Source organism: Papio anubis, chromosome 4 (assembly GCF_008728515.1).
Source record: "Papio anubis isolate 15944 chromosome 4, Panubis1.0, whole genome shotgun sequence".
NCBI lineage: Eukaryota > Metazoa > Chordata > Mammalia > Primates > Cercopithecidae > Papio > Papio anubis.
The window spans coordinates 141031534-141048445 of record NC_044979.1 but is presented as its reverse complement, the minus strand read 5'-3'; the positions used below and the strand labels follow the sequence as shown (position 1 = coordinate 141048445).

The 16912-nt window shown below is 48.7% G+C and overlaps 1 protein-coding gene and 1 pseudogene across 12 annotated transcripts in view; one reads left to right on the top strand and one right to left on the bottom strand.

The window, feature by feature from the left end:
• Positions 1-16912, top strand: part of TRRAP (transformation/transcription domain associated protein) — a 135699-nt gene that overhangs the window by 110662 nt on the left and 8125 nt on the right. For 9 of the 12 annotated variants that reach the window (XM_031665603.1, XM_031665596.1, XM_031665597.1 and 6 more), the window contains 6 exons: positions 676-877; positions 2336-2500; positions 4010-4100; positions 5404-5603; positions 6445-6706; positions 15981-16206. In XM_031665603.1, coding sequence (XP_031521463.1) covers positions 676-877; positions 2336-2500; positions 4010-4100; positions 5404-5603; positions 6445-6706; positions 15981-16206 — 1146 coding nt within the window. The remainder of the gene's footprint in view (positions 1-675; positions 878-2335; positions 2501-4009; positions 4101-5403; positions 5604-6444; positions 6707-15980; positions 16207-16912) is intronic. The other 3 variants (XM_031665604.1, XM_031665602.1, XM_031665600.1) reach the window with 1 other exon arrangement.
• On the bottom strand, positions 10286-14436 carry LOC103882739 (annotated as a pseudogene).

Here is a 16912-nt window from a genome sequence, read left to right as displayed (position 1 = left end):
CCACTGCTGGAGTTGGGTTGCTCATTTTTGTTGAGGATGTTTGCATCTGTATCATAAAGCACATGGGTCTGAAGTTCCCTTGCTATGTCTGGTACATTGCTGGTGTCATAGTGAAGCGGTGTAACTGCCGTGGAAACAGTTTGATGGTTCCACAAAAAGTAAGCATAGAGTTCCCACGTGACCAGCATTTCCACTCCCTGGTGTACACCCAGAAGTGTTGAAACAAACAGATACCTGTTTGGGAATGTTTGTAGCAGGACTATTTGCAGTAACCAAGATGTGGAGACAACACGAATGAACAGATAAACAAAATGTTTATGGTGTATATATACAATGGAATGTCATTCACTTGTTAAAGAGAATGAAGTACCGACACAGGCTTCAACATGAATAAACCTCGAAAACACTATGCCAGATTCAAAAGATCACATGATGTATGATTCAGTTTATATGAAATGTGCAGAACCAGTCAGTCCACAGAGACAGAAGGCAGACTGCAGGTTCCCAGGGGCTGGAGTGGGAGGGGCTCAGAGTGACCGTTTATGGGGCGGTTGCACAACATTTCGAATGGACCAAGTGCCCTGCAGTGTTCATTTTATACTGGTCAATTTCAGGTTACGTGAAGCTCGCTTCAATTGAAAAGCATATGCATTTCGGTTTTCTGTCTCCTGACAGGTCCGAGGAGGCAAACAAAGCCTTCTCTGCAGCCGTGCAGATGCACGATGTGCTGGTGAAAGCCTGGGCCATGTGGGGCGACTACCTGGAGAACATCTTCGTGAAGGAGCGGCAGCTGCACCTGGGCGTGTCTGCCATCACCTGCTACCTGCATGCCTGCCGGCATCAAAACGAGAGCAAATCGAGGAAATACTTAGCCAAGGTGAGACCGAAAAAATGAGCTTTGACCAGAGGTCATTGGTCGCCTTCAGATATGGACCGAAATTTAGCTACAATTCACTTATCCATGCCAGGTGTGAGGCATGATTTCATGCCTTAACTCTTAATCCTCATTACTCTTTGAAGCGTCTTTCACAGTCTGTTTTAAAGCTGAGAAAACTGAGGCCTGGACACTCTTAGGGCCCCAGAACTTCCAAGTGGCAAAGCCCCGCCTAGAGCCCGAGTCTAGCACTACCTGTGGGAGCTCACACGGAACAGAGGGCTGAGGAGGGGATGTGGAGCTAGAGCTTCCCTCCTGGACGCCCATTAGGTTGTCATCCCTCCCCTGCAGGGCCGCTGTCAGCACAGCCACAGAGCCGGCATGCTGGGGTGGTTATGGGTTTCTCTCTGCATGGTTCCCCCCGCAGCAGCCCCGTGGGTGTCGCCCACGTGCTCACTGCACTTGACATTCAGGTTCCTCCTTCATGTGGCTTCCTGTCTTCCCCCAAGAAGCAGACAGATAAAACCCAGAATTAATTCCAGCAGGAAACCCAAGAATAAATTGTTCCCTTTCCTATTTTGTTCATTAAAGGTTTGGATTTTTTAGAATTCCTTGATTTAACGTAAAAATTTGAAATGTACACCAGCACATGGCGGTTAAAGCCGATTACAGAGATAGCTACATGCGCTGCCTCAGTGCCTGACTCCTGGTTGCTTACACCCAGATGTAATTGTTTCCGTCATCCATGGACACCTGGCTGCCAGCCTGTGGCCTCCCTGATGCCAGGGTGATGAGCATCTGAGAGTTTTAGCAAAAGTTCATTGTGTTTGGATGAGATCATGAGTGTGAGTTAATGGGTGGGCAGGCCCCAGGCGTCTGCCTATTGCTGTCTTACGCTTAGTCACTGTTCACTGCTAGCCAGTGGATTAGATCAGTGAGTAATTGTCATTAAAAGGGTGGGCACGGTGGCTCACGCCTGTAATCCCAGCACTTTGGGAGGCCGAGGTGGGTGGATCACTTGATGTCAGGAGTTTGAGACCAGCCTGGCCAACATGACAAAACCCTATCTCTACTAAAAATACAAAAGTTAGCCAGGCGTGGTGGGTATGCACCTGTAATCCCAGCTACTGGGGAGGCTGAGGCAGGAGAATCGCTTGAACCCGGGAGGTGGAGGTTGCAGTGAGCCAAAATTGCACCACGGCACTCTAGCCTGGGTGACAAAGCAAGACTGTCTCAATAACAAAACAAAAAAACTAAAGAGAAAATCTGTATTTAAATTATAGGTTATATATACTGTAAGATTTATGTTAAGTTTAGCAATAATGTTGGCCCTCTTACAGATATTTTTTTTACATGGCCAGTAAAGCCGCTCTTTACAGTGTTGTAATGTTGGGGAAAAAGTCTCTTGCTTGAGGGCTTCAGAATTGTCATTCAACTCTAGAATTTCTCCTTCTGTCTCAGGTGCTGTGGCTTTTGAGTTTTGATGATGACAAAAACACTTTGGCAGATGCCGTCGACAAGTACTGCATTGGTGTGCCACCCATCCAGTGGCTGGCCTGGATCCCACAGCTGCTCACCTGCCTGGTCGGCTCGGAGGGAAAGCTGCTCTTGAATCTCATTAGCCAGGTGGGAAGAGCAGAGTGGCCTTGTTCACGTGCACAAAACGTTGTGTCTCCATTTTGCGTTCTGTTTTTTCCCAGAAAGTAAATTTGAGTGCTCAAAGTATTAAAAATAAGTTAAAGAGCTGGGAAGATGTAATCATCTAGATATTACTTAATATAAAGCATAATTAAAAGTTATTAAAGAATATATCAGTTGAAATGAAATAGCTGATAAAGCAGTTCAGTGTTCAAATTGTAATTTCTTAAATATTTTCCATATATAATGCAAGTAAAATAAAATTGCACTATAATGTACAATTGCCAGTGGATACCCTGAGAATGACAGCAAGCCCTGAATCTGATGGGTAGTTTCCCTCTGATTTTTTTGTCATGTGCTGGGAGCTCTTCAGAGCTGCCCTTAAACTAAAACATTCCCGTGATTGTGGCTGTCGTCCTTTTGACAGTTGAACTGCGTCATAAGGAACCCACGGTTTTCGAGGGCAGTGGGGCGGGGCTGGGGAAGCGGACAGGCCAGGGCCCTCTGGAAAGGCTCTCGTAACCATCTCTCGAGAATGGTTCCAGGATGTCCCTCTCCCGTGAAACGATCCAGGCATAGAAGGAGGACCAGAAATGGCATAAGCGTGGCCGCAGTGAGGTTTGGGACACAGCGCCTTCGTGCTTGCTTTTGTAAAATCATGAAGTGCCACAGGAGTCTGCGAAGGTCTTTAAGAAGGAACTGGGCCCGTGCTCTGCCCACCCATTCTTCTGGCTCCTTCCTGCAAGCACCACCTGTGCTGTGTGGGACCTGAACAATGCCCTGATTTTCGTTGAGGAAGCAGCTGTGTTTTTGAGTCCCGGCATTCTGTGTAGTGCTTACCCTCAGGGTGCAGATCCGACCTACTTGGTCTCATCACTCGTGGAACATCTCAGGTTCAAGAGCAGCTGCCTGTGCCTGTGACAGCTTAGATGTTATTCCTTCCTTCATTTCATGGGCACATTCTGAAGGATCCAAGTGACATGGTACTATCCTGTCAGCCACAAAAGTCCAGTTCAATAAAACGGGAGTTTCTTAACTGAAACGGACATCCCTCCATCTCCTCCCAGCTGCAGTTATGCAGAATAAAGTTATTTGATAATGGAATTAGTTCACAATCCACAGTGAATTATGCCTGACAGAAAGATTAGCTGGTGTTTGTATGTTTTTTTATTTGCTTCAGTGAGATCTGGGGACACGTGTGTTTTGTCCCCCTCAGATTTAGTGCCTGGAAGGAAAGCGTGGTTTCCCTGTCACAGTTCCTGGGTGGAGTTGATGAAATGCATGTGTTGATGTGTCTTGGCTCTTTTAAAGTGAAGTAAACATTTTGCCTGATGTTGAACCTGGCCTTGTGCGTCAGATCAGTGCTGTAGTATTTGCTTTCTTGTTCCTAAGGCAGATCAGACACCTGTTTCTGACTTGACATTGGTTGTTTTCAGTACAAATTATCCAGAGCTCAGTGGAGAGCAGCACTATTTATGATGTCTTGTCTCTGAGCAGGTTGGACGCGTGTATCCCCAAGCGGTCTACTTTCCTATCCGGACCCTATACCTGACCCTGAAAATAGAACAGCGGGAACGCTACAAGAGCGGTACGTCTCGGGTGGGGCCGGCAGGCCAGGCCAGGAAGGGCTTATTCCAGGGGGTGCCCCACATCCAGACAGACCACCGCGGCCACCCCCTGCCCTGCAGCTCACTCCTAGCCATGGCCAGTCTCTCCTCACTGGGCAGCACTGTAAGGCAGGAAGCAAAGCCTGATCTGAGTAGTCTCTCTTTTGCCAGGATGTAACAGGCGTTCATTTATCCCAGTGATTTGATCTATAGGTAGAGAAAATGTGTGAAATTTTCAGCTTCAGAAAATTGTAAAGTTTACCTTCCTCCAGTAGTAAGTGCATCCCGATACACAGCACAGATGCCAGGTGCCGTGTGTGTGTGTGTGTGTGTGTGTGTGTGTAAGTTATGAGGAGTATCTCCAGCTGTGAGAAGAATCAGCGTTGAAGTCAATCTTACCAGATGTTGGTGAAATCTCACTCACAGTGTAAGACTTTTAATCCATATTGAATAGCCCTTGTATGCAAAGCAACAACTGATTTGATGGCTTCAGGTACCCTCCAACCACGGTACTTTAACAAGAGGACTGTTCACTGCCCCTTGTTTTCAGTGCTGAATCTCCTAAGGGCCATGGACCGTGCTTGGTTGGCGAGAGGCGGTGGATGAGGGCTGCATGGCACTTTTCAGCTCTAACCTCTGGAGAGTCAGTCTCCCTAGGTGGCTTCATGTCTTGGTCATTTGGAAATTAAGGTTTTTTAGTTTTAAGACTAAGTGTAGAGAGGTAAATTCAGAAAAAAAATGTCATTAAGGGCTCTGCAGTGTATCTCACAGGGAAAAATGACCATATTTTTCAAAAGCAGTATTTTGCAATTGGCTTGGCTTTCCAAACCAGTTTCCTATTAACTACTTTTAGATCTCTGAGTTTATAGTAGCAAGGAATGTGTAACATACTGTGAGATAGTTTCCTAAACATTTACGTTTACAATGATCAGACCTAACAGAAACATTAAAAGGAGTGCTCAGGGAACCGTTGTGCGCCCTCACCTGGACTCACCAGGTGGCGTGTTGTCACAGCTGCGTCCTTTGAAACACATACATGGGTTTATTTAATGGAACGGATTGAAGCCACGTTGTAGACAACTGCGCTGTCCCTCCCCGCGTCCCTCAGCGCACCTGCGCCTATAACCAAGGCCTTCTCCCACGCGGTCCCTGGGGAAGCGGTCTTGTGAGGATTCACACGCCGGCAGGAACCAGCGCTCCTTTGGCCCATGGGTCCTGCAGCGCTCCGAGCCCTGGCGTCTGTCGGTTTTGCGCTGACACTGGCGTTGTGTGTGTTGCTCTCAGATTCTGGACAGCAGCAGCCAAGTTCAGTGGGTAACCAGTCCCATTCTGCATCAGATCCAGGGCCCATAAGAGCAACAGCACCCATGTGGCGCTGCAGCCGAATCATGCACATGCAGCGAGAGCTCCACCCCACCCTTCTGTCTTCCCTGGAAGGCATCGTCGATCAGATGGTCTGGTTCAGAGAAAATTGGCATGAAGAGGTATTTGGCTCTGATCTTGCACATGATGGCTTCTTGTAGAGGGGACGTGGCATTCTGTATGCTTCTGTGGTTCTCTTCCCTTGAGGTTTAGCTGCCGGTCCTTTTATATATTTGTTGTTGAACTTAACCATGGACCAGGCAAATAGCTATCTCCACACACTAATACAGCCTTAAAGATTCGAAGCAGAAGACATAAAAGAGGGTGGAATTGAGGAAGCTGCTTCTTGCTGTTAAAATGCTGGCTGTGCTCACTTCTCTGAGCTCATTGACCTGAGTGCCACTGTAAACCAGGCGTGAGCAGAAGTAGTGGCGTGAGTAACAGGGTTATAATTTCCAGAGATGGGAAATTGTAGGTATGTGGGGTCTTTTCAGCAGTCAGACCACTTCCTTAATAACATTGGCTTCCGCTGATGACAAAATAGTCTACGCCTCACTGCCCGGATGCTTGCCTGGTTGAGCCCCGGGGCAGCTCCTTACTGCTGTGAAGTCTCATGCGTGCACACAGACACACAGTGGGAACAGTACAGCTGCCTGAAAATACAGAGGTTTTGTGGCTAATTGCAGATGGGTGTATGATCCGAAAAAGTGGGGCTTTTCCGTTTTTGCTTTTTTAATGCTCAGGGCCCTTACTCCCCAAGGTGAAAAGTGCCTGCTCCCATGCAGCACGCACAGGTGTCCCGTTTCTTGCACATGCCGATTTCATGGCTGCTGTGTGTGGGTCCTGCTGGGCGGTGCGGAGATGACCCTGGGCTGGGAGGGCCGCACTCAACAGGCGCTTTTGGCTGCTGGTTCTGGAGTGGAGGGCTGTGTTTGTCAGTTGTCTCTGGCTCTTTTCTACCAGGTTCTCAGGCAGCTCCAACAGGGCCTGGCGAAATGTTACTCCGTGGCGTTTGAGAAAAGTGGAGCAGTGTCCGATGCGAAAATCACCCCCCACACTCTCAATTTTGTCAAGAAGTTGGTGAGCACGTTTGGGGTGGGCCTGGAGAATGTGTCCAACGTCTCGACCATGTTCTCCAGTGCAGCCTCCGAGTCTCTGGCCAGGCGGGCGCAGGCCACTGCACAAGACCCTGTCTTTCAGAAGCTGAAAGGCCAGTTCACGACGGGTAAGTCTCGATTTTCCTTCCCTTCCGCAGGGAGAATTGTGCACGCTGATTTCCTCCGGCTTTAGTGTCGAAGCTGATTAGATTGTTGGTTTTCTGATCACTGCACGGGGCACACTGGTTACACTCTGTTTACGGTGCAGACTTCAGCGTGCATAGCTGTGACCACGTGTTTTTCTCCCTAACGAGGAGTCAAGGTTTGGAGCAGGAGCTGCCAGGATCCAAGACAGGGTAGAAAGTTTCAGGCCACACTGCCCTTCTGCCGTCCTGCCTTCCTGAGACCCTTCCTTCACTTGGTTTGGTGGGAATCAGTGTAGGGTGGGGTGGTGGGAGACAGTGTTAGTGTGAGCCAGTAGGAGACAGAGTCCTGGTGAGCCTGTGCGAGACGGTGCTGGGTGAGCCGGTGAGAGATGGGGTCAGGTGAGCCGCTAGGAGATGGCACCAGGTGGGATGGTGGGAGACGGTGCTAGTGAGCCAGTGGGAGACAGCGTCTGGTGGGCCGGTGGGAGACAGGGTCCGGTGGGCCCATGGAAGACCGGGTCTGGGTGAGCTCGTAGGAGATGGCGCTGGGTGAACCAGTAGGATTTATAGGGGCAGGGCCTGCGGTGACGAGCTAAGTGCAAGCTCACTGTGGATTCTGGGCATCGTGATAGGGAGATGTATTTTCAGTGCTTGTCTGTAGTTCAGGTTAATGCGTTTTCCTAGACTCACAGCTTAACTCCCGGCTCTGCCTCTTATGTTGTGATGTGAGGGAAAGGAGTCCAGTTTCCTTCAGCCCAGGTTTCTTCCTCTGTCAAATAGGGATCCTCACCCCACAGTACCCCCGCCCCCCATCTGTACACCCCCGTTCCATCCTTGTGCCCCTGTCCCATCCAAGCACTCCCGTTCCATCACACAGACGTCCCATTTACGCACCCACGTCCCGTCCATGCACCCCATCCACTCACCTGTATCCTATCACCTGCATCCCATCACCGCTGTGTCCCATCTACACATCTGCATCCCATCTACTTACCTTGTCCCATCATACACACCTACATCCCATTTACACAACACGTGTCCCATCATACGCACCCCTGTCCCATCTACACACCCGCGTCCCATCCTCACACCCCGTCCCATCCTCGCACCCCCATCCCGTCCTCGCATTCCCGTCCCGTCCTCGCATCCCCGTCCCATCCTCGCACCCCCATCCCGTCCTCGCACCCCCGTCCCGTCCTCGCACCCCCGTCCCATTTACACACCCCCGTCCAGTCCACACACCCCATCCACTCACCTGCGTCCCTTCATCCTCGTGTCTCATCTACACACCAACGTCCCATCTACTTACCCTCATCCCATTTACACACGCGTGTCCCCGCGTATGCACTGTGTCCCATCTACACACCCACATCACATCTGCTTACCTGCATCCCATTGTACACACCCGCGTCCACCGCCGTGCACACAGGCACAGCTGCTTCTCGTGCTGTCTGGAACACGTTGTTTCTCACTCCTCATTCAGCCTCCATCCCACTGACCTGCGGGCGCCCCAGCAGAGAAGCGCATGGCAGGCTCTCTTGCCAGGTTCTCACTGAGAGCCCCTGGTCCCAGGATGTGGCTTCGGCTGCCTGAGTAACTCCCCAAGCCTTCACCTCTCGAATGTCAGCACATGAGTGGTTGTTGTGTGAAAACAAGATTTGTCTGGTACAGTTTCCCAGAGGTGAAAGAAACATTGAATCATTCACATTTAAAAGCTTAATTACTGCGTTTTTAAAATTGTAGAACAAATCATTTTAATTTTCATTTCTTATCTTCAGCTTATTCTTTAACTTCAATTTTTATACAAAGTGTCCTGAATGGAAGTCCGTGAAACTATCTGGTTCAAACAAAATACGGGCTTTCAAACCTAAGCTCAGTCACTAGCCCAGGTAAAAAGAAGAGATGCTATTCTGTGACCTTTTTCCTCTTAATAATATGTTATATGCTGAACAATTTAAGAATGTGATTAGTTGCCTTGGTGACAGAATAAATAGCAGCAACTCTGTTCTAATTTTAAGATGATTTTAAATTTTATTTTTAAGATTAAGCATCCTCTTTGACAGTCCAGAAATACAGTCTTTGCTGACTTTTTGGACACACACCTAAAACAGTTAAAAGTGATTCCTCAATTTTCAATGACAAAGTACGAGAAAAGAGTGTGTTCTTGGTGGGCGTGGTGGCTCACGTCTGTAATCCCAGCACTTTCGGAAGCCAAGGCGGGTGGATCACTTGAAGTCAGGAGTTCAAGACCAGCCTGGCCAACATGGCAAAACCCCATCTCTACTAAAAATACAAAAATGAGCCTGTCATGGTGGTGTACGCCTGTAATCCCAGCTACTCGGAAGGCTTAGGTGGGAGGATCGGTTGAACCTGGGAGACGGAGGTTGCCGTGAGCCAAAATCACGCTGCTGCACTCCAACCTGGGCAACAGAGTGAGACTCTACCTCAAAAAAGAATATATTCTCAAGCTGTGGTTCAGTTTTTCTGTCCTCTTTTCCAAAGAATCTTACTTTACTACCAAGCCACTCACCTAACTGTAAGGAAAGACAGTTTTTCAAAAAGGCAACAAAATCCAGAAAAAGGAGTAGGTATCAGTCCAAAATTATCACCCAAAACACTGCTGTTGCAAAAAAGAAAAAAAAATTAGGGTAGGAAGCCAAATTCCCATAGCTTGTTAGAGAAGATCTTCAAAAAAAAAAAAGAGTTCAGAAAGTTAAGAGTGGAACTACAGTGGTATAGACAGGCTCAAAATGCAGATAATTCAGGAACATTCAGCTTGGAAATATATTAGGCTTTCTCCTAGTCCAGCAGAGGAAATAAAATCATGTGTTGCTGGAATTAATATTAAAATTGTCCCCACACGCAGAAGGTAAAGAAAGAATGTGGAACAAACATAGCAAAGACAAGTCACCATAAGTCTAGGCTCTAGTGCCCGGGAAAATGAAATCGAACTTCAATTCTTCCTGAGTCAGTATCACTAAATTCTAGATTTGACCTGAAACCAGTGGACCACATACACCACTAATAAATATCAAGTGACCCACAGTGTCTGTGGTATTAAAAAAATTTTTTTTTAATTATTGTAAGTTTCTATTCTGAAAAGCAGTAGATCAAAATGACACTGGACCTTCCAGTCGGTTACGGAGTAAATGGCTCCCTCCAAAGAGGACTGACTTGGCAGCAACCTAGGCTGGAAGGAATGTGAGTAGCATGAAGTAAATCAGGCTCTCAGTATAATTTCCATAAGGCTTTTCTACCCACCCCAGTTGTAGGCAGTAGTACTGAGGGAGCTCCAACACAGTGTCTTACGGATGCTTCCTGGAGACAGAAGGGCTCTAAGTTTAACTCGTGACCCCTCTTCTCCTTACCTAAAGCTTGGGGAAGAAAATAAATATTTAATTGTTAACTTTTCTGAACTTTGGGCACATTATAATATTTAATATTCTGTAGTTTCATTTTCCGAACCTTTGGCTTAGAATTTTTTTCTCAACTTACATTTAAAAAAAATGTATGAATGTACCTTCACCAGATGAAAATATAAGCCATGTTCTTCCATCTCTTCTACACAGGAAGAGTGAATGAATGGTACCGTAAATATCCTGCAAGGTTACTTTGTGTACTTGACAAAAGATTATCTCCATTCACATCCAAGCATGAAACAGCCGGTTACAACACGGTGAAGTAGGGTTGGCGAAATATTTGTAAGGGGCTGCTAGAGAGAGAACCCATGCGGACCCAACAGAAATAGCGCCTACAGCCAGTACATGGCATCTACCTCGCTTCTCTATGGGCACTCCACAGCATGGGCATCTCTTTGAGTCCTCTTCTAGCCACTCCTTACTTTTCATCTCTTCCAGTGCCTTCTGAATCACCCTCTCACCTTACCTCTTAAATCTTGTCTCGGCCTCATATGCTTGCAGGTATTCGTTTTGTAAGTCTATTAATTTCTCTGCGATCACCTTACATGGAGAGGCCACGTGGTAGGTCAGTCTGCACAAGGTACAGAAGGCAAAGTTGCAGCTGGAGCAGATGCCCGTGGTACAGCCACACCCTGCAGGCCCCCATGGGTGGGGGCAGCACACCACATCTGCCTCCAGCTCCAAGGTGGACAGGAGGAGAAGGCAGCCATGACGAGCAGATAAGTACTTCCACTGGCTTTTTGACCTGGCCACGAGTGGCCACCGGAGGGCACTTTGGTTCTGAGCAGTTGAGGCGTTGAACGTGGCCATCTCTGATCTGGATTTCAAAGCAGTCCTTCAGACAGGCTTTGCAGTACACAGGCCTCACTGCAAGAAGTACATGCATTCACTGCCTAGCTTCTCACAGAAACAGGCATCGTACAGGAACAATCTACTATTAAAGCATTTTATCTGCTGAGCTTGATCAAAGTCCAGGGTTTCCTGGACCAGACTTGACAATGATTCCACATCCTGCACAGCTCTCTCATCCGCAATTTCCTCTTGGTCTACATGAGATCCAGCAGCTCCTCCAAAATCTAGCTCTGTGATGGGAGAGGCTTGAGCTGTCCTCGGCACTTTTTCCTGAGAACCCATCTTGAGCTCAGAGGGAGAGACAATGTTCAGGTGCACCAGGGCCTCTTGCTTAAGAAACTGCATCCAGGCAGACAGGATCCTGCTGCCACTATGTTCTTCCCATAGGTTGTCTAGTGCTTGCATAGAGCAGAGAGCTGAGTTGGTGACAGCAATTTGCCACTAAGTGTGAACGAAGATGGGAAGGAGGCTGGCTAATCTGGTGGCAGTTCAGAGTTCAGCGCAAGTGGAGGGAGAAAGCAAATGGTATATTCAAAGCCACTATTCTGGAGGCAGTCATCTGAATTGCCACTCAAATATCTTGAAGTTTTGTGGCAAATCCAGATCGATCCTGATTTTCCACCGTGGACAGGTTCTGCTTTTCCAGATTTATCTCCATCATCAATACTCTCCGGGGCCAACAGTTCACCTTCTGAGCTTCTCAGTCTTCTGACAACGTTTAATTTTATGAGGAATTGTTAATAACAATTTTTTAAAAAGGATATCAGCACCGCAGTGTGTATTTCAGTTTATTTATTTATTTTAAGATGGAGTTTTGCTCTGTCGCCCAGGCTGGAGTACAGTGGCGCGTTCTCGGCTCACTGCCACCTCTGCCTCCCAGGTTCAAGCGATTCTCCTGCCTCAGCCTCCCGAGTAGCTGGGATTACAGGTGCACGTGCCACCACACCTGGCTAATTTTTGTATTTTTAGTAGAGATGGGGTTTCACCATGTTGGCCAGTCTGCTTTCGAACTCCTGATCTCAAATGATCCACCCACTTCGACCACCCAAAGTGCTGGGATTACAGGCGTGAGCCACTGCCCGACCATGTATTTCAGTTTAGAGTGGAGGTCATGCAGATCCCATTTATTCTCCAGGTGGTGGAGATGAGACTGCCAAAGCTGGATAACAGGCCAAGATGTGGAACTCATACTACGTATACTATGGAAATCCTGCCATTTGGGGCAAATGGGAAACTGCTACCCCAGTGAGGGAAGCCCCTCCTCCACAGTGTTTCCCTCCAGTCTGGGAAACTCCTTTTCATTCTTCCAGGCCACACCGTATGCACTCCAGCCTTGGGGCCAGCCCTGGTCTGTGTTCAGCATGCCACTGCTGCCGTCTCCAGCACTCGCCACCTGGCATCTCTTGGGCAACTGACCAGCAAGTGGGGCAGGCCCCAGCCCAGCTCTCTGCCCAGCACTGGGATCAGAGGGCGCTGTGTGGGCCTGTGAGCCATGGGCCAGCCTGGGGTGTCCTGAAGGAGCAGGGCCCACACCTTTCCCTTCCTCATCAACGCCTTGAATGGTCCTGGCCAGGCTGGGCTGGGGCCACCCTGTCTCGAGTTTGGGGGACCGAAGCCCACTGAACAGTCCTGGCCCAGCCCCCTTCTCCGCCTCGCGTGTCCAGAGCGTGGTCCCTACCATACCTTCCAGCCGCCCTGCGGTGCCCTGCTTAGCGCTTTTGTAATGATCTTTACCATGTTCTTTCTTCATTGATGGGTTAAATCATAGAATAAGTGGTTCACATTTGTGATATTTAAAGAATCTTCTAAAGACTCATTGTGTCTTAGATGACACAGTTAAAGTTAATATTAAGTCACATAGAAGAAAATCTTTATCTCCTTAATCAGAAAGGAACCTCGACAGCCACAGCCATGACCAGGGTTGCATCAAGGCTGCTTGCGGCTGAAGTGTGGCGTGTGCCCTGCAGTCGCTTGAGTGGGGGCGGCGGGGGGCAGTCTGGGGGCCTGGCTCCCCATTCGTGATGTGTGAGTTGGGCTTGCCTCAGGTGAACCCACAGCTGAGGGAGGTGCTCTTTGAAAAGTAAAGGGCGAGCCCGGTCCTCCCGGTCTTTCACGTGAAGCGCTTTCATCTCCTCAGGCTTGTCGCGAAACGTGCGTGATGTGTGGTCTTTCACCCTTCTCTGGGGATGAAAGAGTCCAAGATGAAAGGTTTACAGAAATCATATTTTACTTAAAAGAAATGGTGGTATTCAGCATGCTTTTATCTTAAAATGTCCACATTATTTAAAAAGTAGAGAACCAGAAATGGGATTGATCTTCTGGCTTTTGATGTTTTAAAAAAAAAAAAAATCACAAAACCAAAACTGGAAAAAGTCAGCATGAGGCTCCTGACTCATCTCAAAGTGCAGCAGGTCTCAGACTCACAAAGCCAGACTGTGTCCGCCTTCCGCTCTCCTGTTCACAGGGGAGGCTGTTTCTGTCTCTTTCTTCATCTGTGTCCTGTTGATGGAGTGCAGTCCGATTCTGTAGCAGAGCTGTGTGTGTGGGCTACCAGCCACATGTCTGTGAAGAGGTGGAAGGAAGCTCAGAAATGGCGCACTCCATGTATCCCACAGAAATGAAGACTTCATTCGTGTGGGAACGGGCACACAAATATTCAGAGCCTTTGTTATTGTATATGTAATAGCTCAAAACTGGAAACCATGCAGGTGCCCTTTCAGAAGGTATTGAATACGTTAGAAACACCCGTCCTCGGCAGTGAGGAGTTCATTACTGATACGCTGTAATGTGGGTGAACCTCCAAGAAATCATGCTGAGTGCAAAAAGCCAACTTGGAAAGGATGTGTACTGCAGGATTCTTATTTGTGAAATGTTTGTGAAATACCACAGTGGAGATGGAAAAGGGATTGGTGCTGGCCAGGTGTTCAGGATGCAGGGGAGAGGCGGGGGTGGCTGTGAAGGGAAACCAAGGGCATCCCGTGCTGATGGTGCAGCTCACAACTGATTGTGCTGATGGCTCTGCGAGGCGACACGATGACATGACCAGAGGTGTGCGCACACATACACACGTGCACACGCACATGTGCACACGTAACTGGTAAAGTCTGAATCAGCTCTTTGGATTGTGCCAATGTCGCTTTTTGATGTTGGCATCGCACTGGCTTGCATAGGATGCTGGTGTGGGAGGAATGGGGTTAGGAGTACATGGGACTTTCTGTATAATTTGTTTGCATCCTGCTGTGAATCTCTAGGAATTTCAAAATAAAAGTTAAAAAGAGATCAGGCATGAGCTTGGCGGCACCTTCTTGGTCCAGCGTGGAGAGGGAACAAACAGTGAGGTGGCCTGCGTCCTTGGCGGTGGCCTCTGTCCCTCGCAGCTCTGCTGGGAGATCTCACCTTGGTGCACAGTGGCTTCTCCAGCACCTGCCCGTGTGGAGTCATGGCGCTGTGAGGAATGCAGAGGAGGGAGGTGCCAGAGCTTAAAATGAAAGGGAAACCAGACAAGTGCTGTGAAAAAAAACACACACACAAAATACTTTGGCTTTCCTGAAACTGATGACATTTGTGAACAGCCAAGTTCAGACATGGGCAGGAATAGGCCACTCGTATAGCTGGGTGTTATCATGCATGGGCAGGGATGGTCAGGCCACTCGAACAGCTGGGTGTTATGCCAAGCGCCTCATGTGCGCTGCCTTGTTTAATTTCATCCTTATGGGGTAGGTGTTAAATTATTCCTGTTCGTCTACCATGGGTTAGAAAAGTGAGGCCCTGAGAGGTTCAGTGGCGTGCTCCAAGCTCTAAGCTGGTATGTCTGCTGCCACGGCTCAGCCAGCGTTCCATTTGGGCTCAGACGCCAGCCCTGAGGCAGCCTGGGGACGGCGCCTCCTCATGGCTCCCCCAGGGCCCCTGCTTTGCTGCAGAAGCGGTTGGGTTCGTCCTGACCTCTGGTCGCCCTGGTGAGTTAGGGTGGCGAGGCTCGTTCCAGCACTGGTGCTCATCTGGGAGGAAGTCGAGGTTTTTTTACAGAAAGACATTTTTGAGAAATATATTAACCAGGAATTTTTGAATGCTTCAGTGAAAAATGTTTTTGGCTTTTGCCATTTTGGTATCTTGCCCTCTCGGGGCTCATTTAGAATCTGTCTCCTGGGTGGCCCTTTCTGCTGCCTCAGGCTCACTTTGATTACATTATCAGCTTTGACACGAGATCTTAGGGCTCCGTGTGACACTTATGCTCAGAGGCGGGGTTGCTGTTGGATGCTGGTCTTCAGGCCCCGGTGACACGGGCTCCTGGTTGTTGGGATTCACAGGACGCCCTCAGGCTCCTGTGTCTCCCAGGGCCCCAGCCTCACACACGGAGGTAGACATTGCCTCCGCGGCATTATTCCCGAAAGGGCCTGTGGGGTTGGGGATGGGGTTTCAGGCTGGTGGTCCCTCTCTTCCTCTTCCTCTCCACGTGGTGGGAGGTCTCTGACAGGGCTTCTCTTGTTCTGTCAGCCTCTTGGGGAGCAAGGAATATAAAATGTTTTGCTCCACACTATGTATAAAACGTGTAATTTGGCCGGGCGTAGTGGCTCACGCCTGTGATCCCAGCACTTTGGGAGGCCAAGGTGGGCGGATCATCTGAGGTTGGGAGTTCAAGACCAGCCTGGCCAACATGGTGAAACCCTGTCTCTACTAAAAATACAAAAAAAAAAAAAAAAAAATTAGCCAAGCGTGGTGGCGGGTACCTGTAATCGCAGCTACTTGGGAGGCTGAGGCAGGAGAATCACTAAAACCCAGGAGGTGGAGGTTGCAGTGAGCCAAGATCACGCCACTGCACTCCAGCCAGGGCAACAAGAGTGAAACTTCGTTTCAAAACAAACAAAACGTGTAATTCGTAGCTGGAAGGGGCTTGAGCTCTGTTTGTTTTTGGGTTTTGTTTTTTGCAGTGAATTAGAACTGGCCCAGATGACTAAAAATGTTTTTAATCATGTTTTATTTTGAAGATTTTGACTTCAGTGTTCCAGGATCCATGAAGCTTCATAATCTTATTTCTAAGTTGAAAAAGTGGATCAAAATATTGGAGGCCAAGACCAAGCAACTCCCCAAATTCTTCCTCATAGAGGAAAAGTGCCGGTTCTTGAGCAATTTCTCGGCACAGACAGCTGAAGTGGAAATTCCCGGGGAGTTTCTGATGCCAAAGCCAACGCATTATTACATCAAGATTGCGCGGTGAGTGGGCCAGCCTGGTGGGTGGAACTCACCCACGGCGTCCGTGGGCATGGAGCCCCACGGGAGCTCCAGGGTGGACCCTGTGTGGAATTTTGGACTCAGATTCCCTGACATGGGAGAACCTAAGATGATTCTAGAATGTAAGTGGTCAGGCACTTTAGGAGTTCTGCCCGCACTGACCGGTTAGCTGTCCTGAGTGCAGTCTGGGTTTGCATTCAGCAGACCTTCTTCTGAGTCACCATAGAACTTGACTAAACAGTGTGTGTCCCAGTCTTTTGTAAATCCTCGAAGCACAGTATTCAGGCAGAATCAGACAATCGTAGCATTTCCTAGAGCATGCTGCATCTCATTTGAAACGCAGAAAGGGCTTTGAAGAGGTTTCTCTTAACAAAAAATGTGTTTCATCTTTATATCTGAACCAGACACAGCTCTGCTTTTCCATACGTCCAGAGTTTAGCTGCCCTTTCCTCCAAAGCTGGCTCCTGTCCTGGCCAGCTGTCCCTCCTCCTTGACTTCTGTCCGGGGCTGCTGAATTGAAAATATTTGGCTCATTTCCACCGCGTCAGGGTAAGGCAGGGTACAAATAAATTGATAAACGACTGCTGGCCTACACAGTCCGTTTTCCCGTGACAGTTCGGACATCCCTAGCTGCTTCTCAAGACCAGGACTGGTAGAGATGCAGGGCGCGTCCTCATGGCTTCTCGCT